The sequence below is a fragment of the Coloeus monedula genome (assembly GCF_965178545.1).
Source record: "Coloeus monedula genome assembly, chromosome: 21".
Taxonomy (NCBI): domain Eukaryota; kingdom Metazoa; phylum Chordata; class Aves; order Passeriformes; family Corvidae; genus Coloeus; species Coloeus monedula.
Genome location: NC_138801.1, coordinates 1,853,608 through 1,880,248, shown reverse-complemented (window position 1 = coordinate 1,880,248; position 26,641 = coordinate 1,853,608). Strand labels below are relative to the sequence as shown.

Below are 26,641 nucleotides of genomic sequence, written 5' to 3'. Positions count from 1 at the left end.
AGCAGCAAGATTTAAATTCTCAAGGAGTTTTTTCTTTCAATAATCATTTCTATTACAGGCAAAATCTCACAGGTGCTCATTTCCCATCCAGACCTTTGCAACAAAATCCTACACTATGAACAGCACCAAACCATCTTCTCGTGTCTAACCTACACCTGCACTGACACAGTTTGTGACTTTTGATAACTAACATATTCCAGCGTGTCCCAGTTCCTCCAGGGACGTGTCTGACGTGCAGGCACCACTGAAGCTGATCCCCACTTGTCTGTTGTGAACAAGCTGAAATGCAGACTCGGAGAGCTGACGGTTTTGGCAGCACTAGGGTTGCAAAGCAAACAAAACCACATATGAACAAATAAACAACAGAAAAGACTGGAGAACTCCTGCTGAGAACTCACCAAACTGCAAGTGAAAAGTGCTCTGAACCTTTTATGGTTCACAGGGGATTTGGAATGTTTTGGGTTGTATTTTTTCTTGTTCTGGAGGGGTTACACTCCGAACTTGTGTTAAGTAGAACATAAACTCTTACAACATAAAATATAATGTTTGATAACAAGAACTATGCTTTTCTCCAACACAGATGGAAGAACATATGCAAAGGAAACTCCTAGGAGTGTGTTACTGGACATCTGTTCCTCTTGGAACACAAACGGCAGCGTTTGCAGTGCAGGGAGTGGAAGCAGAGCAGCGTTAACTCGCAGTGCCACCTGGTGCCGGCGCACGGGGCTGGCGAGCGGGCCACCGGCAGCTCAGCCTGGCCCAGCGCTGCCTCGTGCTCCCAAAAGGCTCATCCCCACCACCCACTGCACCCTCCTCAGAGTCTGCCTCCAGCTCATGTGCACTGATCTACCTGTCCTTGCTAAACTGCTTGGATGATTTACACTCCTTCTACAGACTAGTCTTGCAGCAGTGCCGTGGCAGAGACCCAGCCCACTTGAAGAGTATCTATTAAAATATGTTAATGAATTCAGCTGGATTATAGATGTGGTAATTATCTAAAAAGTTGCACCCAGTACAGAACTCTGTTAAAGCCCAGACCTTTCTGCTCTCACTTTTCCAAGCAGAGCATACTGTAGGATGCAGGAACATGCTGGATGAGTCAGACAGGGTTAAACAAACATATATTATATTTTAAAATATTTGTAATAACAAAACCAAACACCAACACACAGCATCACCCTTTTTCAAAAAAGCAGAAAAAGAATGGCATTTTATTACATTCTGAGTATTAAACAAAACAACAGTTTGACATGAGATGATGTGAGTGTATTTAACAATGCACAGAACAAAATGCTCTTCGGGCCAAGTGGACTGAAAAGGTTTCAGTGACAATGAACCTGGTGAAGCACCACACTCGCCACACTGTACTGGAACCTTCTCAGGCCAGCAGAATATGCAGGGAAGGGGCTTATGGTTCTATCAGGTTCAATTTTCAGCCACCTCTCCTGGCACAGCAGAGAAGCGGAGCTGTTTTGAAGCTTATTCCAGAATGTAACAAACAAAGCTAACATCCAGACATCCAGACCATGACTGATCCCAGGCAAACTGGAAAAGATGTCATGGATCACTGTAGTATTCTGAGAGTGAAAGCTGTGTACCTCTTCCACAAAGAGGGAGAGTTCTTCTGGCAGAATCCAGGATCGAGGGTAGAAATCGTATTCCACAGGAAACAGACTTTGCATTGTTCTCATGGCCCGACTCAGGGTAATCTTCCTTACGGTCTCCGTCATGCCTGGGAAGAGAACAAAGTGACAGAAACCCCACTCTGAAGTCTCATCCTAACAGTAAACGTATCATTTCAGAGTATCATTACTCACCCTGCTGGGAAGGCACTCTGGTCATTGCTGTCAATAAAGCTGAACATCTTTTGAGATTTAAAATCTGACACAATAATTGTGGTATTCCCCAGCCTATTTCCTATTGTATGTGTTTCTGTATAATACTAGAAAAAAAATAATTCTCAAAAATACAGCTCAGAATAAGAGACAGAAAGCTTTAGTCAAATATTAACTAGTGCCTTTGCCATAATCCAAAATTATTTTTCTAACCTATCATTCCAGGAATAGGTACAAATGTAACTTAAATGTAATCAACCACTTTGTGTTTACTTTGCAGTTATTTAAGTATCTGCATCACAAAGAACAGGTTATTTTGTGAACAGCCAAACAAACATTTGCTGAAGTCTTATGTCCATTTGGAACATGACTAAAAAGCTATTTTTATGGAAAAGTTTCTAGTAAAACCCTGCATCAAATTAGCACGACATTCCTGGAAATCAAGTCTAGCTCTGAAGGGCTCTGGTTTGCTTCCTGTGCAGCCACTTGTTCACCAGGTAGAAGCCAAAATACAGACAGGTAATATTCATCTAACACTGATACAAACCACCAGAAAACAATACCATCCTACACCTAAGTGGGAACTTCCCTCAGGCAGGAGAAAGCCAGGGTAAATAAAGGCTGGAGTTTGATATCTGAGGTTCTTATGCTCACAGCACACTAACAGCAGCCATAAATCTGAAGTAAAGGGCTTATATAAGTCAATACCTAAGCTCTTAGCTCTTATTTAGAGAGATCTCAACAGGGATTAAATGAGAAAAAAGGAGCTTAAAAAAGTAGAAGAGTCATCATAAGATGAGGACTGACATGAACTCTTCAATATTAAAAAATCCATTTAAGGAATTCTGCTTCAATCTTCTCCCTGAGATAAGTCAGAGTACGAAACAAAACAGATTCTTTCCACTTTGAATCAAAACCAAATCCAAAGATACAGCACTGTTATCAGTGCCAGATAACAGACAGTAATTGCATACTTCACTTAAATTACAGCCTACCACTCCTCTTTTTCCTAACTTCACGTGTATGAAGTATTCTTCTCATCAAAACCACTTTCTCTCCAAAACAAATTTCAGTTCAGAAATTGTTCAAGACACCCACTCTGATATCCTTACCCCCTCAACAGAAATCACCCACTAAACCCAGTAATATGCCAAAAATACTATCAGCTGATTAGGCAGATAATTCACATTAAAAACCAGTGAAACACAGAACTAGGTCAAATAAAGCATTCTTAAAGCATTTTGTTTAAACTAGAAAGAGAAGTGAAGTACCTGGAAACTTGTTGACTTGCCCTGAGAAAATGTTATTATCATGAAATGATACCCCGTGCCAATAGATGTCACACGGCAAGCGGCGGCCTAATGGAAACTGCAAAAGAGAGGCAACAAGTTTTGAGCAGTCTGGGAATACCTGTTCATTCCTGTCTTTTTTAAACACTCATCTTAAGCATAAACCATTCAAAAACAGTCTTCTGACTGTCAAAAGAAAACAAGCTCTGTATTTTGGTTGCAAAACTGAGAATATTTGGATCAGCTCAAGACTTTAAAGTGAACAAACCAAGAGAGGTTTTTAGAAACCAAGCCCAAATGACTGAGGTGTGGGCTGTACTGAGAAGCCCTGAGCTTCTGATCAGCCACAGACAAGTTATAAATGCAAAGTGGACACTCAAAGCAAGATATTTAAGTGCAATGACTGTATTATTCATTTATATATATCCAGTTGTAAGTATTAATTTCTACAGTATTAATTCCTTTCTGGTACTAATAGCCTGTAATTTAAATAAAAGCCTGCAATTCAATTAATCATTTGTTGAGCATATGTATGCCCACTATTAAGAACTAAGGCGATTATTTCAACAATATTAAGTATTCCAGGTTCTTTTCCCATTCACACAAGATTTCACCGTAAATTGGAAAACTGTAGTTTGTTTTCTATTATCAAAAAGATCACCCTTTTTTTAAGCACTCTGAAGAGCTCAGAAGCAGCACTGGCAATTACTGAGAGCAAGTTTCTAATAGTAGTAAAGTGGTTTATAAAAAACCTAATTAGTTTTGTGTAAAGAAGGTGCTCTTCTTTTTCTCACTTATTCTCTTCGACAGGGCCCCATTTATCAAGCCAAAAAAACCATTTCATCTGCAGCTCCATGAAGATGCCATTTAACTACCATGTGGAATACATTCACAGGAAGAGTTTCTATTACTAGGCTACATCTTTTTCAAATAAATCTGCTATATTTAGCATGTTAGGACACATTTGCATTACATACCTATCACCCTCATCACCCAGTACCATTTATGTATTGAAAGAACCCCAGTATATATAAGAAATATTCTTATATTATAATATTCTTATATTATAAGAATATATATATAATATAATATTCTTATATTATAAGAATATTTCTTATTCTTTACTTGAAATGTAATTTTTCTTGGTTTAAAACATTTCTTTAAGCAGTGGATTATTTTTCTTTGAGTATGACAGAAAAAAGAATTGCATAAACCTTTTGAGTGCATTACTTTATTTGCTACTTTAATTAAAATTTCAGTTTCCTCAGTAAATAGCCTTGAAAAATTAATTTAAAATGCTAATTGAGCAATGCATCCTTTCTGTTTCCTTACTTGCAGGGATGAGAAACCCAATTTAACAAGAGCCAGTGGATTCTGCACTTATTTCATTATTATTCAGCCTGCAAAATCTGTTTTTGTACAAGTGAAAATTAATTCTGTTGGGCTCTGAAAGACAATCAGTGGCCTTAACCTCTCTCCACAGGTATATCCAGAATACAGATGCAGCATTCAGTCTCAGAGTGCCCTTCCCACTAAAACCTGAGCAATTTATTTATTTATTAAATGAAATTGAAATGAAAGGAACAAAATTTGCATTTATATAACACCTTTCATCTACAGGGGATATCAAAGCTCCCTACAAACAGTGCACCGAAATAATTTCACAGCAGATGAGGAGTGAGCAGCTCTGGACAGGAAGATGGAAGCACTGCACCCCCTTGCTGGAAATTTGGGATAGCACAGCAAGGGCCCTGCTCCTGAGAAATCAAGATTATCTGGACTTATCCAACAATGGGATCAAACTCAGCTCCTGAATGAGCTGAGGAGGATTCTGTAACCTCTGCAGTACACTTTATTTAAGAGTGGGGTTTGGAGAGGAGCCAACAAGTTTGATCATCTGGCGCCTCTGGCAGTGCCAGGCAGATATAAATTAATCTTACTGTGGTGGGAGAGGCCTTTGCACCACATTCCCAGCTCCTGGTGTGGGGCAGCAGCTAAAAAGAAAGATGGACATAAAACCTTGTACCTTCAGCTGCCTTGGGTCAGGTGGAATAGCCTCAGATCTGCACTATCCAGTGCCAAGGTGGTCCCAGCCACAGTGAGATGGAGGTTGTAAATGTGGCTGGAGCCATCCTTTTTTAAAATCTTGTAAATATTTTTTATTCAGATTTGGGCAACATTTGTCAGAAAAAAATAAACAAGGAACCATAAAGAGAATAGAGCTGTTTCTACAACTTTGACACGATTAATAATCCATCATAGTCAAATCTGTCTGACAGGTCATTTCTACCTTTGGATAAGAAGTCAATAATTTAAACTGTCTCGCAGGTCACATCAGTCTGTTCCATCATGTTTAATGACAAGTTAAATGACTCGTCAGCTTTTCCAGCATAAAACCTGAAACTCTCCCTACACCTCTGTGCAGCTCCGGAACAGCGAGACAAATGAAATGCTCAACACTGGGATATTTGATGCCTGGGACATCTGCTTCTTCCATTTTCCTGGTAATTGAAAGCTTGCTGAAGAAATAATTCATTAAGTGATGAATAAACTCGGGATGCAAGCTCAATTTGTGCCCATTATTTCATTTGGCATATCATGTTCATTTAAAGAATCTGACACACTGGATCACATTGTCCAGGGTAGCGGCAGAATTGGCACACGTGTGGAAATTCTGCAGTGCTTCTTAAAAGGTCCACCCACACAGGCCTGTCAGTCACACTTGATCATTTAATTTACTCAAAATTCCCAAAGCTGAAAAAAAAAGTTGGATTTCTTTTCCTGTCTTTTGTTTCTGTAACAGAATCTCAATGGTCAATTTGCTGTCTTGGACTCCTTCACCTCTTCCCCACATACCAGTGTCACAGAATAAACTGCTCACCAGTATTGCCAATGTTCAGAGTATTCTTCCTTTTTTTGTATGTCTTATAATGGCATTTACCATATGTCAGTTCACCAATGAACTACTACCCTGTGGCCAATGCTGTAATCACATGGTACATTATGTCTTACTTCTACAAATGATCATGGAGCACATTGCAGGGACAGACTGTGACTGGAACCAAGCTCTTCCAGCAAGGCAGGGAAATTAGACGACAGAGATTTCAGGAGGTACAAGTTAAAACAAAATAAAATAATAAAAAATGGATATATGACACTGTTAGAATGCTATACATTAGACAGAAAAAGTTATGGATGAAAAGGAGCCTACTTGAAAGAGCACATTATACTGTCTCCTCCCAACAAAATATTCCAGCCAACACATCCAGCAGCAAACAGCAGAAACAAAACAAAAGCAAGAACAGGAAAATGTAAAAGAAGTAAAGAGGGAAAAGGATCAAATCTACTACAGTGTGCAATCTCTTGAGAAGTATTATACAGGGGGTAACAGTAGAATAGCAGTCCCTGAAACATCAGTATTTAAAATGCATGCATTTCATTACTACTTCCAGGCCTTTTTTTGTATTATTTTCATGGATCCTACAAGCAACATCCGTGTTCCCTCTGCTGGTCCTGCTGTAACAGTGCAACCAGCTCCAAGGCTCTGGCCATCCCTGAGAGGGGTCTGAACAAATATTTCACTGTTGTTTCTCTAAACGTCTGAAAGGGAGAGCTTTCAGGATTACATGTAGCTTGAATAAAGAGTTGTCCTTGGATTTCTCTTCTCAGTTGTATTTTTCTCTTCAAATCCTGACCAGATATTATTAGCCTATTTATAAGCTGAAGATATACAGCAATACTTGACAGTGACTTGTTTCCAGGGAATGAGTTATCAGCCACGGAGATGGTGCAGTCAAGCATCACAAAATTCCATATTAGGTCTCTTCTTTATTAAGAGACAAAGTGGCCAAAGGAGGAAGCAACAAACTAAATGAAAAATATTGACTGAAGAAAGAGATGGAGGAGAGAGGATATTGAGGAAGACAGGGAACAAAGAGAGATGAAGTAAAAGCAGCAGCAATTGCTGTTGGGGGATGCAAAGCAGGAAGGAAAAAGCTGATTAATGCAGTGCAGAGAGTCATGAAAGGAACAAGAGCTTGTGAAACAAGTCAATTAGCAGGAAAGACTATCAAGTGCAAGACAAATGCAAAACAGTCAAGTCTCAGGAAACTATAAAGACAAAATTAACCACTACGTGTGGCTCACTCCCAGCACAATCTGCAAGGCTAACTGATATCAGTGATCCAGAAACCCTCTCTGGAATGGCTCCCGGCCCTCTGAACATAAAATTTAACCATAAAACCAAAGAAATTAAGTGTGAAGTGCCCCTGCTCTGCATGTCATTGCATAAAACATGGAGCAAGGCTGCTGACAAACAGGCCACAGGTGCACTGAGGGTTAAGAGAGGTAAATGTAGCAGGTTTGAATTTCAAGTCTGGTATGTTGTTACTATTTTGCTGTACAAGCAGGAGTTGAGAACTGGGGTGCTGGCGCAAAGAGGTTTTGAAATTCTGCCACTGGATTTAAGTAACAAAAATCTTGAAATAAAATTTTATGAAGTCAGAGAAGGAGAAAGCAGTACTCCTCCTGACACAAAGCACACATGTCTTTGTGGGATTAGGTATTCAGGACATTATGAACAAACACAGGTAACATTTATTGCCATTCAGTCTTCCAGAAAATAAATTTGTAGCATTTAACTCTGAGGTTAGAAACTGCACAGAACACACTGTCTACCCCAAGTCTGTACAGATTTTGTTTTAAAAGCATCAGGTGCACAAAAATACCATTATTTTGTAAGTGGCAATCCCAAAGGCAGCTTTGTAAAGTGGAGTAGCTGCTGGTCAGAGATCACACAGCTCCATCTTAGTTCTGCACGTGAGAAACAGTTCATCCACAGGTTTAATTCTCCTTTTCCCTCCACCTTCGCTCTTCCAGACAGATTACAATTAGCCTTTTTCTTACACAAGTTCCTCACAAAGCTCCTGAAGCCATGTAAACTTCTATAAAGCTGTTAGGGAAAGAAAATCTTTACAACTAGAGAACAATTTACCATCTATAGTAAGATGTAGCTGAGAAATCTCTCCAGGATTTAAATAAGGAGTTGCAAAGCATCAGTTCTGTGCCAGCTCCCCTATTGTCCTGATTCCAGTTCAGCACATACTGGCACTCACTGAAATCCGCACAAAGCAATGAGAAAACACATGACTCGAGCAGCAGGAGAAAAAAATAGCTATAGCTGCTCTACATAAAGTAAATTAGCAGTCTAAAGCCTGTTACGGGTGCATTATCAGCTGGCTTAATACCACTGCGTTCATACACCGTGCTCTCTGACACGCCTTGCAAACAAGGGCAGCCACAGCATCAGGCAGCGGCTCTGCCGGGCCAGACCCACGTCCCCAAGCCCTGAGGGAAGGGTGGGAGAGAAGAAATGCAAATCTACACAACACGTCAAACGTTTCCCCATGGGAGCAGGTTTCTTTCTTGTCCTTTCCGTGATCAGTTTAAGCTCGGAAGCGCAATACCCGATTACCCCTGTTCTGGCTTGCATAACTAGACGTGGCACTCGTAATCACGAATCAAATCAGCTCCGGACCCGACATCTGCTTAGAAGTAGCCCCAGGGTCGGGGTGGCACAGCCGGGAGACTCCCGGCAGCAGCGGCCCTCAGAGAGGCACGGGAGGAGGAGGAGGAGTAGAATGGCGAAAGGCTTTGCGGGGCAGACGCACGGCACGGGAGGGGAGCCTCGGCAGGACCGGCGCTAGGCCGGAGCAGGGGCAGGGATGGGGACGCGGCCCCGCGGAGCCCCGCGAGTTCCCCGAGAGCCGGTCCCGCTGCCGGGCGCTTACCTCCTTCCAGCGGAGCTGCCGCAGGCTGATCTTCAGGGCCTCCAGAGAGGTCTTGGCCTTGGAGCTGTCCACCGTGACCCCGGCTCGCCTGGCGCTCTCGCCCCCGCTGCGGCGGCTCGAGGCCCGCCGGGCCCTGCCCCGCGCCGCCCGCCCGGTCGAGCCCTGCGCGTCGGCCCCGCGCCGGCCCCGCTCCTGTTCCCGCTCCCGGCCGGGCGCGGCGGGCAGCGCTCCTTGCCCCGGGGGCACCGCGGCTGGCGGGCCATCCTGCGCGGGCTCGGCGGGCAGGGCCGGGGACCCCGGGGGCTCCTCCGCCTCGCGGGCCGGCTCCATCTCCGGCGGCACCATCCCGGCCGGCTCCATTCCCGCCGTCCCCATCCCCTCCGGTTCTATCCCCACTATCCTCATCCCCGCTGTTCCCGTCCCCGCCGGTTCTATCCCCGCTATCCCCATCTCCGCTGTTCCCGTCCCCGCCGGTTCTATCCCCTCCGTCCCCAGCCCGGCCGGTTCCAGCCCGGCCGGTTCCATTGCCGCTATCCCCATTCCCGTCGGTTCTGTCCCATCTCTCCCCATCCCGGCCACTTCCATGCCGGCCGGTTCCATCCCCGCCGGTTGCATCCCGCCCCCGCTCCCCGCCCGTTGCCATGGCAGCGGCGCGGCCGGTGACCCGCTGGTCCCGCCCCGCCGCCATGACGCGCTGACGCCGCCCCCGCCATTTTGGGAGCGGGCAGAGGCCCCGCCCCGCTCGGGAGGCCATTTCGAACGGCGCGGGGCCGCCATGTTGGAAGCGGGCGAGGCCCCGCCTCAGGCCGGGCTGAGGGGCGGGCACGGTGCCCGCCGTGCCCTCCGCCACCCAACCCTCCGCCACCCAACCCTCCGCCCCGGCGGCTCAGACACTCGATGCACTCCTTACCGTGTGACGGAAAGATTTTCATGTAAGGCGGGCCTCTCGCCGCCGTTTCAAACCGCTGCCTCTCACAAAGGGTGTTCCCATGGTCCGTTCAGGTTCATCTGAATCGATGCTGGGAGAGCCCCATCTGCGGATTTTAAACACTCTTAGGCACAGCAAGAAAATAGGAAAGCGGCTTTTACACTGTCAGTAATGGAATGAATAACCTTAACAGCAGCTCCGTGATCAACCTAAGCAAGCTGGAAGGTTCCTTGCCCATGGCAGGGGGTTGGAACTACATCATCTTTAACGTGCCTTCCCTCCCAAGCCACTCCAGAACTCCGATTCTATGATACGTGAATCCCTCACGATATAGTTATGAGGCAATGAAATTGAGAACATGTCAGTAAAGCAGCTGTTGGAGCAAAACCAGCTTTATGGAAGGCGGGGAGCGCAGGGCTGTGGGCAGGCGGTGGCGCTGCGCCCTGGGAAATCCAGCCTGGATGCAAGGAATTCGGGCTGAGACGCGAGACTTTGGGGAAAAAAAAAACAGGAATAATCAGGGTTCTGTGTGAAGGAGCCATCACCAGAGTCGTGATCTGGAACAGGACTGGAACAGGTTATCAGCAGAAATTATTTAAACTACAGCAAAATTTAAATAAGTGCAGAAAAAGTTGGCACTGCCAGCTAGCTGCAAGATAAAATAAAAAGGTTGTGTCATGACCCTTATTTTTTCAGTGCCTCACCAATCTTCCATCATTTACCCTTGTAGGCAATGAAGAAACTAATTAATTAATTAATTAGAGTTGTGTCCTGCAACGTGCAGTGACCAGGAAGGTTGAGGTCAGGTAGCTTGCTCTTCGTTGCTCTCATGTTGCTATTTAAAGACGTGCATTATTTTTTTATAGCTGCGACAGTTTTTAATTAAAAACCTGGGAGCATTTCCATGTTCCAGCAGGAGCTCAGAGGGGCTGGTAATGTTGGCAGGATGAGCTGTCTGGGTGGTGTCTTTTGCATGTCCATCCCTGAAAGCACATCCTTGGCTTCACCACCACCATCAGATCACAGAATCACAGAAAGGTTTGGGTTGGGAGGGACCTTAAAGATGATCTCATTCCAAACCTCTTCTCTGGGCAGGTACAAATCGGGAAGAAAAATTAATATTTTGCTTATGTTCAACATTGGCATAAAAATTCAGTTGTAAGAAAAGAAATTCAAATATGTCGGAGTGTGATATAAAGCGGTGGCCTGACTCTGTCTTTTATTTTACTGCCAGGCTCCCAGATGAGTATTTTTAACAGAGAGATTTATCCTCACCAATGTCAGCACTGCTGAAAGAAAGCCGGGAAAAGAGTTAAGATGGGCCAAAGCATTAAGAGGCTTTGGAGCATGGGAAATACCAATCAAAATGATTGCAAAGGGGAAATATATTTATATCTAATTATCATATATCCACATTTCTTACAGGCTAATAACAGACTAGCTGTTCCTCTACCAGAGAAGCTGTAATATATCCCACACCTGGCTTGCCTGTGTTGTGTGGATAAAACCTTCATTTCCTGTTGGGATAAATAGAGATGGGCTGCAGTGTGCAGTGTGTGGTCAGACTGTACATGGCATTCAGGTACAGCAAGGTGGGGAGTAAAGTATAGGTTGGGCACAGGGTAATGCAGAAGGAGAGCATATCCTGCTGGATACAGCAAGCTGGATCTAGCAGCAGGAGAGAAATGGGAAACTTGAGATCATCTGTCCCCTGTGAGGAGAGGGGAAATGTAGAGTTATGGGGTGCTCTTCAACACAAGGTTGTTTCCTGAGACCCTTGCTCGGGGGGAGTTGTTGATAAGAACAGATTGTTACTATCTTGTGATAATAAGTGAACAAGAATGTGCATTCCATCCAGGAGAACTGTAATGTCCCTATGCTCTCATTAATTAAATTCAGGATATCAAATACAACAGAGGTACTGGTCTCATTTTAAGGGAGTGGGGAGGCTACTGTTTGATTGTACAGTATTTTACTCATCTCTCAGACTAACAACTTCACTCTCATTTACCTGAAATCATCACTTACCTGCTGTCTGTGTGTGCACAGGTAACTGCCACATTCAAGGAGGAATCCAGGAATAAAGCAATTTTACAGATGCAGCAAACTGAACAGTGTGTTTTCCATCACGACACTGTGCTGATCCCAGCAGCTCACACTGAGGGTGAACTGTACTGCCAACCTGTGGTATATGGAATTCATGAGTTGGGCATGTGAACACATCAACCATATGACATTAACAAGTAACATTTTTCTTTACTAACAAATTTGCCTTCTTCCACTAAGCTTGTTTGTTTCCCAGTTGGGATCCACATTTTTAGCTTTTATGTAGCATCATAAGGACAATAACTGCATTCTTTTATATACTTTTCTTTTTTAAAGATAGCCAAGACAAGAAAAACAAAGTAGCATGTAATTTGCAAAAAGAACATACCATCTTTTTAAAATATCATACAAAACTGGCCTCCTGCCAGTGGCAAATTTGCAGAAATACTTTAGTGTACCCTTTTGAAAAAGAACACATTCCTCAAGCTATTATTAAAAAAAAAAGTTACTCATGAAGAACTATCCATCTGTGCCTGAAGTTAATAGCTCCTTTTGCAATGATGGTGAGTATCTCCCATCAGTTGTTCTTTCACAAATCCATGAGAAAGCAGTGCTCTATAAAATGAAAAGTCAGAAGAAAACAAATCTAGTAAACAGACTCCACTTGGAAAATGTCTTTGCTGAAGTTATGCTTCAGCCTGGATTTAAATCCATATACATCACCCCGTGCTGCCCATGTTTAATGTTCGACCACAGAAGATTTGTGGCTGACCTACATATGCAAACAAAACATGTGCTGCATATTTGGGGTGGGGGGATTTGCATGATAGAAGATGATGAAAATATGCATAATTGTAGATGACATTTTTCATTGCCAAGTCCTGCTGCACAGCCCTTTGGAGCTGGCCATGCATGAAAGAGGTTTGCAGTCCTGACGGGCAGATTGCCTGGCCGTGCTGCGGAGCTGAACCGCCGAGACATTAAGCTTCTGTTTCTTCTTGAGCAACACAGATCTGGTATAATCATCTCACCAAGCAGCCCCTGTGCTCGCAGAGGACACGTATGACACTCACTGAGGGAGCTGAAACCATGAGTTCCACATGTCACCTCTGAGTTCACATCATGTGGCAGCTCAGGAGACTCAAAGATTTTGTTTGTGAGTTTTCTTGCTGTTCTTGAAATCCCCGGTGCATCAGGGAGTAACCACACAATTCAGTCAACAGTAGCCGGTTTATCTATTCTTGCCCCCACATTTCATCCCACAGCAGCATTTCTAGGACATCTCCTGGTGTGTTAGTACACTGGAGACCTTGCTCTAAAATTGCACCAGCACAAGTAAATATTAATAATGTTGATTAAGTGGCATTACAAACCCAGATCTCCTAGGATAGTAGGCATGCACAGACCTTCAGCTCTTATGTGCGATATGGAAGTGCTCTCCTGCCACAGAGGTTTTGTCTGCCATTATTGGACGTCTGTCTGGTTGCTCTTCCTACGTCATATCTTATTTATCATTTAAAATCTCTGCAACTCTGCTGTGCAGAAGTGCTTAAAAGGGTTAGCAGAAGGGAGGAAAATTGCATGGCATCAAGACCAGATCTCCCCTGGAAAGCCGAAAGGGTGCAGTGCCTCTAAAACTCCTTCATCTGAGTTGTGAAGGTGGGTTTGGGAAAACCAGACAGGATCAGACAGGAGCAAAAGCTCCCTTCCCTACAAACCAACCAAGGAACTGATTAAAGAGCACCCTGCACGTAACACCCACCACCCCATTTACCCCACATTCGAGGTCTCTCCAAAAAATTAAGGTAGGTAAGAAGAGGGATTTCCATGCAGAGTAAACGTTGGGGCAGGCACAAATGTGCATCCATGCGAGAGAAAGAGAAGGAAAGAAATCTTGGGAGCCTGTGCCCAAGAGAGAAAGCTGATACAAACCTGTTCCCTGCAAAAACACGTGCAGCTCTGAGCCAAGAAGCTGTCTTGGGGCTTCACTCCTACTGTGTTCAGAGAAACGGGACTTTCTGTGAGTGCTTTGCACATCAAAGGAATAACTCGCTCAGTACCTCCATGTGATGCAAACACCCACCATGAGGTTTGGCCAACTGTTCAATGCTACCCAGGGTTTGTTTATCCTAAATCCGTGACGATGTCCTGTGTAAATGCTTCATTCCACATATTTGCCCAGTTTCATTGTCCAGAAGAAAAGGCATACAGCTTTCTTACTTCCAGTGGAGTCAAAGAATTTTCTTTGCCCAACAAACAAACTAGAAAATTAACATCTTTTTAAGTTTAGCAGCCTTCAAACTCAATTCTCGAACACAGATCCAAACCATTAACCTCCGGAGATTTAAGCCCCATGAAAAGTTCACAGAAGTTCATGAACAGGGAGTATTAAACACCTCCATTCAATTGTGATCTAACAGAAACTGGCACTGCAAGCTTTATTAAATAACAGTTGCCTTCTTTTTCTCAGGATTCCCATGAGATATTTCTTTCCTCCTACCCAAAGGATTTTATAATCTGCGGGATACTGGAGAGCACCAGAATGGAATTAAAAAGACCATTCTTCTTATTTCATCCTGGTTTTTCTATCAGATTTAAAAATTTAACTATCCCAAGAGAACTCCTTATGCTCCCACCTATATAGGAGTGCTCTTGTGGCAATGGGAGGGTAATGAGGAGAAGCTTTGAGCAGCTCAGCACGATGGCAGGTTCCTGCATGCCTCAGCTGAAATGCAGCATTGCAGAATCAATGCAGAGACTCACCAGCAGTGGCTGTGTTAGGTTTTTCCCCATATGAGTTGAGCTTTGCTGGCGTTAGCATCAAAGGAAGCACGAGCCTAGCCTGACTGGGTGGCATCTCTTCCTCCTTGGGCTTAGGAGAACCAAAGACCTGAATGTTGCTCAATCAGTCCAAGGACATTTGCACACAAAATCTAGGTTATTCATTCAGGTCAACAGTTGTTTTTTTGATTGAGATATGTACAAGATAAGAAAAGTGCCATGAAATGTTCTAAGTATGTGCTAAACATCAGCACAGACCACACAAAAAATCACCAACAAAGAACTAAACCGATGCATCTGCAGGCGAGATGTGTATCGAGAGGAACATCTTGGACAGAAACCAACTGACAAAACCCATATTGAGTTATGCTGTATGAAAGTGGGATTAGCATAAACTTGTGAATATTTAAATGAGAAGGTAATGCAGTGTTATAGATTGGAAGAAAAGAAGTCTGTCTGGAAACAGAAAAACTTCACAAAGACAAAAGGCTGACCACAGAACCCTCCCCAGAAAGATCTGCTAATACCTCAAAATACTTGAACATGTAGGGTCATAATCTGTGAACCAGTATTAATTCCTCGGGGTTTTTCTCCCTCTCTTAATTATAAATTTCTGGATTTTTGGCTCTTGCCCATCTCCCACTGTACTCAGACACACATCTCTCCACAAGTACTCAGAAATGCCAAGAAGCTCAGGGTGATTATGCTCCTGAGACGGATACAGGGAACTGTGCACTGTCTGCCTGTGGTCAAACTTTTCATTCTTGCTAATGAAAAAGCCAAATAAAACACGGTGTCCAAAAGCATTCAAACATCTGGCTGGGAGTTATTTTTATGACTCAAAAATTAATTTGGGAGAACCCAGCCGAAATCCACTGGCGTGCAAGTAACCCTCCACCCTTTGGATTCTACACAGTTCACATTTCTGATCATTCCTGTAAATGGAGTGTGGCTGTACTAACAGTCAGAAGACAAACCTCGGGCCTTGCCATCACAGCTGGGCACAGGCCTCATCCCTTACCTGTGCTGGTCCCCACTGAGGAATGCCACACTCGGATGTGTCAGGTGTCCCAGAGCAGCAACCGTGAGGACTCACCTGGGCCTGGCAGTGCCTTGCCACCGAGACGAAGCTGGAAGGAAAGAACACTGTGAGCACACAGGGTGCCACAAATCCTGAGAGTATATTCAGTGACACAGTGGGCATCGACTGTGCGTCAGGATTCTGAGAGAGGGCGTGTGCTAATTACGAACAGAGCTGTAAGTCACATTGACGTGGGACATACATAATGTAGGTGACCACTCATTCAGGAGCTGCAGTGATTCTAGATCATTTTGTATATTGCCTGTTTAGAGTTTCTAACATGGAAAACAGACATGTACAGCCTAGGTTTGGCATTCTGTGCCCTCAGAGGGTATGAAATGGCTCCTCAGTGTTCAGATGGCACCACCAGGCCAGGACATCCCAGACACGTGGAGAGACAAACCCTCTGTGACCAAACCTCCGCCAAGTGCTGCATGTGTTCACTGCCATGCCCACAGAGCAGCCTTTGCAAGGCCAAATCTCCTTCCTGATTCAGGGGGCTCTGCTCCCTGCGGAGGGCCCAAGCTGGATCCAGGATTACCCAAACAAAGGTGCTGAAGGCCAGGAGCAGGAGTAGCAGCCAAGTGAACGCCGGCTACAGAGTGGCTGGGGATGGAAGGCACCTCTGGAGATCAGCCAGTCCAACCCCCCTGTGAAGGCAGGGCCACCTGAAGCAGGTGACACTGGGATACATCCAGGTGGGTTTGTAATGTCTCCAGAGGAGACTCCAATCCCCTCCCGGGCAGCTGTTCCAGTGCTCCGCCACCCGCAGTGAAAAGAAGTTCTCCCTCTTGCGTGTTAGTTTATGGCCACTGCTCCTCGTCCTGTTGGTGGGCACCACTGAACAGAGTCTGGCCCCATCCTCTGTCACCCCTTGGAGTTATTTGTATGGATTGATGAGATCCCCTATCAGTCTTCTCCAGACTAACCAGGCCCAGCTCCCGCAGCGTTCCGCCATAAGCGAGATGCTCCAGACCCCTCATCATCTCCGCGTCCGTCCAGCGCAGCGCACGGCTCCGGCCGCGTCCCGGCGGTGGCTCCGCGGCGGGGCCGGGGCGGGGCGGCCGGGCAGGGCCGGGCGGCTCCCACCGCCCCCCGCATCACATGAGGGAACTTCGGGCCAATGGCGCCGCGGCGGGGCCGGGGCCCCGCTCGCTCCCGCGGACGCTCATTCAAAACGCGGCCGGGCTCGGGCGCCCGCAGCCCTGCACGGCGCCCGGGGCTCCGCGGGGCGGGCGCTGCCGGCCGCGATGCCCGGCGGGGCCGCGGGCTGAGGCGGCCGCCCGCCCGCCGCCATGCCGGTGAAGAACCGGTACAACCTGGTGGACGATGGCTGCGACTCCCGCGTCCCGCTGCACAACGAGGAGGCCTTTCAGCACGGCATCCACTTCCAGGCCAAGGTGAGCCCCGGGCGCGCTCCCCTCCGCAGCCCCTGGGCCGGGGGGCGCAGCGGGTCCCCCCCGCCTGTCACAGCCCCGCGGCCCCCGCGCTCGGGGGGCCTTGGCAGCGAGCCCCCGGGAGGGTTCCCCCTCTTTGGCTGTTGCAGAGACGGGGCTGGAGGTCTCTGCGGCCTCGGGGTCCCCGCGGGCTGGGGTCCGGTGCTGTCCAGCAGCCGCCGGCGCGGCACCCACTGGCCGCGGGCCGGTGGCCCCGTGGCTCGAGGCCGGGCTCGCCGTGCCCCCCCCCCAGCCCTGCCACGGTTATTCTTGAGCTCTGGAAGTGCCCCTGGGCCACGCTGAGGGAGTCTAAAGAAAACAGCAATCAATTATGAAAGCCTTACATTTAATTAGCACAATCAAACAGGTTCTTGCTCTTTTCCTAGTATTTTTGCAGCTGTGTAATCCTTAGACGCTGCCTTGTGCGCTTCATTTTGGAACTGCTCTGGAATGACCCCTCTTGACAGCACCATGGATGCTGTCCCAGGTGCTCATCCCGGCCTGATCCAGTGCCTGTCCTGTCCCCCATCGGGCTGCCCTGTCCTGCCACGGCAGGGTGATACCTCCCTATTCCCCTGGAAACCAGCAGACTGCTATGTGCTGCTTAGATAATAGTGCCTTACTCCAGCTGACCCCTTCCCTGCATGAAAAGCTGGACAGACAAGGTCCGCAGCCTTCAGGCATCAGAAAGAAATACTGATATTGTCAGAAATTCCATATTGATCGTGAAGAACAGCCTGGCAGCACAGCAGCGCTCTCAGAAAGTGACTCCATTGGAATTGGCATTCTGTAGACGGCATGGGGAATGGGTTTATAATTCAGCTGACAAGAAGAATTATATTTTGCTGGAGCAACTCACAGGCTCCCTTCCCTTCTTTGCAGGTGGCCTAACACAGATTAGAAATGGAATTCACGCCTGCTGTCTCCTGAGCTGGAAAGAAGGGGCATATACATTCCAATAAAGCTTTGAAATATGGATTTTGTGCCTCTTGGTTTTCCTGCTGGAAGAGCTGTAAGATTTAAGCAGGATACAGGATGAATCTGAATAGACAGCTAATCATGTATTTTAAAAATCTATCTTCCTTAGGGAAGAAAACATTTAATCTGTGATTCCTCTATTTAAATTAACATTTGCTGTGCTGCAGACTGTGCTGAGGAGAAGAAAAATCCTTAATTTGATTTTTAAAAGAAGAGAAGCAACTGTACCTTTAACTGAGTGAAACTGGCTTTTCAGATTGGCAGCTCCAGGCATCCAAAGCTAGCAAGTGGATAACACACTGTTAGGATGTGTGGGTCTGGGATGGGTTTGCATTACCTTAGTAAAATGCTTGCTCAGTTCTGCTTTACAGTCTATCTCTTCCAATTATGGTGCTCATTGTGGGCACATCAGTCAGCTGCAACGCTGACAATGACAAGGCTGCAGCTGGCTGCAGGTGTCTCGCACCAGGCAATCTTACTGACCACACTCACTCTCTAATCTCCACATTCCAAACTGCCTTTCTTCCCCTATAATCTTCAGGAGGTCAGTACTGGGAGCTGCTTTTTTGGGCAGAGCTTCATGTGCTGTTTCATGAGTTTCATGGCTCTGTGTGGGAGCACAGGTACCCAAACTCTGCAGCCAGACCAGAGCAGGGCATTTGAAAGAATCTCCTCCAGCTCAGCAGTCCCAGCTGTCCTCTTGCCCCAATTAATTTATCATTAGGAGCATGGCCTGTTCCCCACTGCAGCTCTGCTGTCAGCAGACAAAAGGCCAGCCAGCTGCAGGGAGCTCATCTGGATTACCCGTGACTGTCCTGACGGCCACGGCGGAGCAGGGAAGGAGATCTGCACACCAAAGAGGCCACAGATCACAGCAATACAGCTCTGTCCTCCCCACCAGCCCAGAGGGAAGCCCTGGCTCTGCTGCTCCCCTCCCTGCTGCCCTCAAGCTCTCATGCTCTGAGCTTGGTTCTCCTGTGGTTTACCAAAGGCTATAGCTGAACTTAACTGCTCCTAAAAATGCCATTTTGCAAAGGCATTTACAGAAGCAGCAGCAAAGCCAGATGACCTTTCAGATTGCTTGTGGTGTTTATTTCAAGGCAGGAGAAAGAGCAGTAAATACTGAGCCAGGAGAGCTCATCTCTGAAAGCCCTTTTAAGTAGACATTTTACAAGATAAAACCCATTGCCATCTGCAAGTAGTACAGTGGAGAAATAAATCCAGAACTGTGTCAGTAACAGCAATACCTATGGGGCTGTTCTGGGGAATTACTTTGTCTCTGTTCATATGTATAATATCACCCTGAATGCTTGCAGGGGCCTCCTGATTAGCTGCTCCTTTTCTTCTGCACAAGGAAACAACTTCCAAAAAAACCAACAACTTGTAACCACACGCTAAAAGCCAGATACAGTTCATGAACCAAATGCTCCTGGAAGGGTCATTAAACTCTGTCCCCCACCACTAACAGCAGAGATGGGCTGTGTTACCCTGAAGGAGCTGATGGACCCCGCTGGGCCCCACCAGCACCAAATCCAGGACCTGCCCTCAGCTGCCAGGGCCACTCCCAGCACACGCTGTCATCGGGCCCTCACCCTCTCACTCAGCTGTCATTCCCCCTGTCCTCACCAGCATGTCCTGGGCGTGCAGGTCTTCCCTCAAAGCTGAGCCACACCACTTTACACCATCAGCAGCCTTTGCTCCCCACACAGTGTGACTGTCCAGGACGCCACATTTTCCTCATTCCCAAGGCTGAGCTGGCAGCTTTGTGCCTCCTCCACTCAGCAGCGCAGAGCACTCCTGTGCAGCCGTGCCACGTGTGCCGTCACCGGTGCCACCGTGCAGCACCTGCTGCCTCCTGCCAACAGGTGCACGAGCAGGTTCTGCCTTGGCACACAAGGAGAGAGTACAGGCAGCACAGGAGGGAGAAATGCCAGCAGCAGGAAGCTGCCTGCGGGTCTTCCATGATAAGCTGTGGAGCATGGGCAGCGTACTGCCATTCTGTTCAGGAGAAGAGGCAACCAGCTCAAGGAGGCTGTTGCTATGGTAGAGGTGGAGGTGGTGGGAACCTGCCATCTGCCACATCTCAGACCCCAGTAAGAGACCCTGCTAGGACTGGTGCAGACACTTGGCCCCAAGCAGCATGGTTAGAACTGCAGCTCCCCTAGGCAGAGTTAAGAACAGGGTTGTAGGACACAGATTTGGGTGGGTTTACCAGGATTCTGCAGACAGCTGAGCTGGTCCAACCAAGCAGGCACAGCAGTATCCAGAGGGAGGATGGTCCAGACTGAAAACTTAAGCTAGAATCACAAGGCTTTTCCAGGAAAGGTGTTTGTTGCACATCCTGGCAGCTTTCCAGCTCTTATGTGCTTTTAGTTTTGAGCAGTTGTAGTAAGGAAGAACAAAGGATAGACGGTCCCATTTCCAGACACATGGGATCATGACTCGATTAGCAGCAGGATTGCCCTGCAAAGCACTGTTAAAGGCACATCCAGAACCTGAATGAGGTCAGAGCCTCACACCCAACCTCAGAAATCACTGACTTGATAACGTTATCTACAACAGATATTCCTATCCTATCCTGGGTCAAAGGAGTCTAACCAAGGGGGGACTAAATAAATGAGAAATGCCACCTGTTTTGAAGAAGGCCACACCATGAACTTGTGCATTACTGCACAGACATCTCACTGTTGTGTCTTTCAGTACATCGGGAGCTTGGATGTCCCCAGGCCCAACAGCCGCGTGGAGATTGTGGCAGCCATGAGAAGGATCCGGGTAAGTTCAGAAGAGCTGAGCCCCACACAGAGTTAAAGGTTACACTTGCTGGAGTGACTTGATTGCAATCTACTGTTCTGCATTCCCTCCAGCCCTTCCTATCTGGAGCTCAAATCTCAGCACAATCAGGTTTGCAACAAGCTTCTCCAGAAATTCCCAAGGCATCTTAGCATAGGCTCATCCTGTGCTCTTGGCAAAGGGACCAGTTATCAAAACTCAAATGTAACCCCCTCTTCTGTGCTGAGCAGCCATGGGGCTTCTCCTTGAAACTAAGAGATTTATTTAGCCTGTTGGGAATTTTGTGTGTGTGAAAAATAAGCTGTACACAATGTGCTCCACAAAAGCACTTGAGTTCAATGACAGTTCCAAATATATTGTGTTATATATTGAAATATCAGTGCCCTGACAGATGTGATTGATGTCAATCCCATCTGACTAGACTTTGTGGATTCTGCTGCTCCTAGAATAATTTGCTGCTTTCCCCATCCTCCAATACAGTTTTACAGTTCATGTTTCTCGTCACCAAGCCTGCGCTTTTCCTGCTTTGCCCCTTTATTCTGCAGAGCAGCCTGTGAATGGTCCCCAAATTTAGCTGTGATTAGCAGGGTTGGGTGACTTACATCTGCTTCATGTATAACCAGTTCAAGTGCATCTCCCCCAAAAGGCAGTGCAGCTGTTGTGTCTGGCTGAAGTTTTGCAGGGGTCTTAATTCTGAAGCTGTTCATATGTCTCACATCAGCTGAAGCAAGTTTGAGAATCTTCCATTTAAAGCTTTGAAGGGATTATCCTATTTTCCCCCCTTCCCCCACAGTGTTTAACCATCTAATTTTCCTTTAGAATAGTGCTTTTTAAACTTAGCCTGTAACTGGCTGGGGAGCTGATGTATTCATCTCCAGCCAAGCTTAGAAATGACATTCCCCTCCCTTTGCCTGCTCAGACTATTAGCACAGCTCTTGCTCAGAACACAGTGCAGCAGCAGTCTAAATTGCCTGGTTATTTATGGAACAGGTAAATATCTGTAGGAAGGAAAAGCAATAGGTGAGGACTACCAGGGCAGTTTAGGTGCTGGCATAATTATTGGCAATTTTTCCCCTGAATCAATATTTATCATCAGATTTGACACTGCACTTCTGCTGATCTATGACACCCTTGTAAGAAAAAGCAAACAGTATTTTATATCACTTAAAGTGTCACATTCTGTTTTCACACCTGCTATTGCCACAGTGGTACCTAGCTCAGAGCCTTGGCAGTGCAGTAGAATGCTTGAGTGCCACAAGAAACATGTAAAAAACCCATTCTGCATCCTGGGTGCCGTCACTTAATATTGTCACACAAGATTTTTAAAGTAGGCATCCAGTAATCTATACTGGGTTTTTAATCTTGGAAGCCCGTTCCAAAAAGGGAGGGCTTCCCTTTTCATGTGCACATTGTACAGCAGGATCTTATTCAGACACTTCCTGGCTGCTGAGCGGAAGATGCTCCTCTATTGAAGATAGTTAATTGGCACTGATCCTTAATTAGAGCATAAAGAATGAACTGGGAGGTCTTTGAAGAGAATTCTAGTGCACAGAGTACCCAACCTAGGAACTGAGGGAAGATGGGGGTTATTTATGTAGCGTTCATTTGCATGCAGAGGCCTTGTCTGTACTAGAGTTTTTTCCCATGGACTCTCAGCAGCACCAGTTACAACTGGGAGGAAACAGTGGAAGAAGCTATTGGGGGAAATGAGTATTTTGCTCCTATGTTATTGTGAGTGGTAGTGCCTGTTTGCACTGCAAGAGTGAGTAAGGTCCCACAGCCCTGCCAAGTGTTGGCAGGGGCATGTCGTGGTGAAGCTTTCATCCTTTGTGCATTCCAATGTTCCACTGGAATTCTCCACTGGAGCAGAAGGGAAAAGTCACACAGTACAAGCCCCAGCACAGCATTCCCTGTGCTGCTCCCTGTGCCCTGCGACACGGGAGGAGCCGTGAGCCATCCAGGCGCTGATGGAGCCGGCCCACAGCACAGGAGGGCTCTTACTCACCGCTTCTGCGGCTCCGTGAGCGGGCAGGGAGGAGGATGAGGAGTCACAGCTCTCTTTTCCAGGCTGGGTCAGAGCTGGTTACTCTAGTTACTCATCAGTAAATTGATACAAGCGCCAAAACTGCCTTGGAGGAAAAGCCTCCAGCTGCTGAGCACTCCAGGTGTCCTGAGAGGGTCATAAGGGAAGCAGCAACAGCAGGTGACAAGTCTGCTCCTTGGCACCTTCTGTGTTTTGTACTGGGCTCTTTTACCAGTTACACACGAATTATACCAGGGAACCCAGGATCAGCTCAGTGGGATTCTCCATGCATAAGCAGAGCAGTCTGCCTGCAGACTTCAGGACATTACTCCCAGAGAGCCTCAAATAACAAGTTTTAGCATTAGCCTGCTGAAATCGTGACCTGCTCTTTGGCAGTAGGTATTTGAGGTGCACTCTCTTAGTGAAGCTTAAATCCATATCCTGCGCTGAATGGATGCTTGTAGAATTGCTAGCAATACTCCATTAGTCACACATTAGATCCCATTTCATAACAGACTGGAAAGCCTTGTCTCATCATGTTCTATGCTTCCACTGGAGAGAATGCAAATGCAATAGGTAGAACAGGGAAGCTGCTGTTCTTAGCTTTCCATTATGCAGAGCTAGACAACTTTAAGTTTGCTAATCCCTCCAGTGGATTATTAGCTGCCTACAGCTGCCATGTTGTTATTATATGATCAGAGTTCAAGCTAATCCTTCTACCTCTTGCCCTGGCAGGGGACATGATGAAATGAGTTTGCAGCTTGGATAAGTACACTGTACCCTGACAGGGCCTGCTTAGGAGAGTCCAATTCATCACACAGCTCCAAGCACCCCGGGCAGGTGTTCCCCCACCTCCCAGGGAGCAGCATCTGCTGCCTCCAGCTGCCCGAGGCCATCCAGGTCTGGGTGTCTGGCAGCTCCCGTGCTCCATCAGCATTCTGGTGGAGCTGGCTTTCTGCTGGAGTGGATTCCTCTGCAAGTATTGGAGCCTTTTCAGCACTCCAGGGAGTTTATGTACAAGATCTTTCCTCCTGCACAATTCAAGTGGTATCTAATGTGAAGATGGGTTTTGTAAAACACAAAACACTTCCTTGAAGCTGCTGAGGTTGCTTGGAAAATCTTAGCCTGGGAGACCAGGGAATGGATGGTTTTAAGTGCAGGGTTAACATCGCCACATGTCCTGCATGCATTCCCCAGAGCCAGCACTGACCAGAGGAGAAAGTCGGCTGTTCCCTTCCTAGAGCACCTCTACCCTCAGTCCAGCACTTTACAGCCAGCTGAGCAGGCCTAGTGACATGCTGCTATTTTGAGTGGTGAGTTCTACAAGGACACAGTAGGAGTAAGTGACAAAGCCTGTCATCCCCACAGACAGCCTGCTGCCAGCAATTCCCCAAGACACTCTGTTTATCTACCTTTAAGGCACAGAATCAGTTTCCCTGGAATTTGCACTTAAGAATCTCTGAAGCCTACCAATTTCAGTTCTGTTTGGAAGGTTTAGCTTGGACCTAAGCAGGTATTGACACTCAGAAAGGAGCCAGATGTTGGATTATTTAATCATTCTGTAAGGGAACAGCCAAATGGTGCTGTGCCCATCCAAACACCAGGATGAGTAAACAGGAGGCAGGCATCCAGATTGGTGTGTCTTCTGTTACCTCCACATTTCTTGGGCTTAATTGAATTGAGAAGCCTTTTTCCCCAGAGGCCAGTGTGCCAGAGAAACAGAAACATTTATAAATCTCAGCACAAGATACATGAGAAGTGCCTGTGCTCCCCTTGGAATGAGAACTGGGTTCTCACTTCAGCCTCCCTCTTATCCTGATCATTCTTGCTGCATCCATCTTTGAGCAGAGCCTCAGCACGTTGCAATTTCTCCACACGGTATTTGAGTGAGGAAGTGCAATCCAGCCACACTGTACGTCAGACTGACTGCCAAGTATCAACTGGTAGTGTTGAAGTGTGACATGACAGCAATTTAAATTAGGATGAGTAAGTTACAGTCCTACTGCACAAACTTGTGAAGCAGAGGCAGCAGGGACAGCTGCAGAGAACCTGCCTCTGCACTCCAGCAGCTCCCAGTCCCATAGCTGGGCTGGCTCACACAGCACCTTGCACTTAAAGCCCTGCCAGGCTGTAAATTCCAGCGGTTCAGGAGCAAATATGGATGGGATTTATCTGCTCTTCCTACAGAAGGAGAGAGGAACCAGGTGGACAGTTTGCAGAGGGCAGAGTGACTGCCTTCAGCCCTCTCAGTTTAATTTATTACTGTGACAGGTTTCAGAGGTAGAGATGTCTCATAGGCTTGTCCATGAGATTGTTCTAGAACACAGGTCCCTCGGTTTTCCCAGGCAGGCAGCTTTCTCACTACAGAAGTTCACCAAGAAAACTGCTGCATGGATTCCTCTGACATATTCTGCCTATAAACCCTTCCTGGGTTATTGTGCTCAGAGCTAGGTTTTTCTGTCAGCTTCATGTTAATCTGAGCTGGAGTTGTGATCAGAACTAAAAAAAAAAACCAGAAGCTGAACTCCCAGCTGATGAGTTTCTTGGTTAGTCTGTGCAGCCTCTCCCTCTATAGTGAAGTTATTTGGTCAGCTGTAGCTGAGGCACAGGCTCAAACATGGAAGTGCAAAGTGCTGAGCATTTGCCCTGGGGTACAGGCCTCTGTAGCTGCCTGGCAGGAGCTGTTGTTGTTGGATGGGAGTTTGTTCTGCTGCAGTTCCTGAAGGGTTTTCCCTTTCAGCCTCTTTGGAAGAGCATCCAAGTGCTCAGCCCTGGGCTGTGACAGACAACAGTCTAGTATCTTGAAATATTTCAGCAGCCTCAGACTGCCGGGGTGGACCTTTCTTTAGTTCTCAGAGCACCGTGCACCTTCCTTTCATTTACAGGAAGGTGCCAGAGAAACAGATGACAGTTCTGACAAGGTTAGAGTGTGAAACAAAAGCATCTCTTCCTTCTTCTCCCCCACACTCAGAAGACTATATATTCACCCCAGAGTATGCTCCAAGAGAGCATCTTTTTCTAGGATACCTTCCCTGCATCTCTGGAGAACCATGCAAGGGTTGTTTACCCTGCTAAGTGTTAGACACAGCCTCCAGGAGAGAGCCAAACCAATACACATAAGCATGCACAAACTTGCTCTGGCACCTTCTGCAGAATGTCTCGTGTCAGTTCTGTCTCTTCTCCAGAGCAGAGGTCTAAGAAAGGCTCCTGCAGCTTCACACAGGCAGTATGTGATCAGCCCACAGGACTGCTCAGTTCCAGGTCCCAGAAACACCAGTTACTCTCAGGGTCCCCATCCATGAGACCAGGCATCTGAACCAGTTTAAGGTTTCTACCACACAAGATTAAGTTAATTGGGTTTACCTTTCCAGGCCCTGGCAAAACACAGCAAGTGTTTTCAGGATAGCAATTAAATGTTAATTGCAGCTAAGTTTAGCCCTAATGCCTCATTAGTTTGTTTTCCTCTGTTTGTTGCAGCTATAGCAGAGTCTCCTGCACAGGGATGGGGATCAGGCTGGGCTTCCCAGGAGGCAGGAGTCCCACCTTGTGCTCTGAGGGTCCTACCTGAGCCTTGCCAGAAAGCTCTTACCTGCTCCTACTCAGGGCAGGCAGCACTGAAACCACCACATTCAATGCACTGCTCTACTAAAAGCATTTTACTGTTC

At 46.7% G+C, this 26,641-nt stretch overlaps 2 protein-coding genes across 2 annotated transcripts in view; one reads left to right on the top strand and one right to left on the bottom strand.

The window, feature by feature from the left end:
* The window catches only part of TTLL11 (tubulin tyrosine ligase like 11), a gene marked incomplete at its 5' end in the record, with an annotated part of 35,683 nt that extends 26,410 nt beyond the window's left edge, over positions 1-9,273 (bottom strand). The window contains 3 exon segments of the mRNA XM_082295174.1: positions 1,599-1,732; positions 3,107-3,203; positions 8,914-9,273. Coding sequence (XP_082151300.1) covers positions 1,599-1,732; positions 3,107-3,203; positions 8,914-9,273 — 591 coding nt within the window.
* Positions 9,274-17,044: 7,771 nt separating this feature from the next.
* LOC309580825 (carboxyl-terminal PDZ ligand of neuronal nitric oxide synthase protein-like) overlaps positions 17,045-26,641 on the top strand; it is a gene marked incomplete at both ends in the record, with an annotated part of 28,120 nt that continues 18,523 nt past the window's right edge. The window contains 2 exons of the mRNA XM_082295052.1: positions 17,045-17,149; positions 20,864-20,935. Of these exons, the coding sequence (XP_082151178.1) occupies positions 17,045-17,149; positions 20,864-20,935 (177 nt within the window). The remainder of the gene's footprint in view (positions 17,150-20,863; positions 20,936-26,641) is intronic.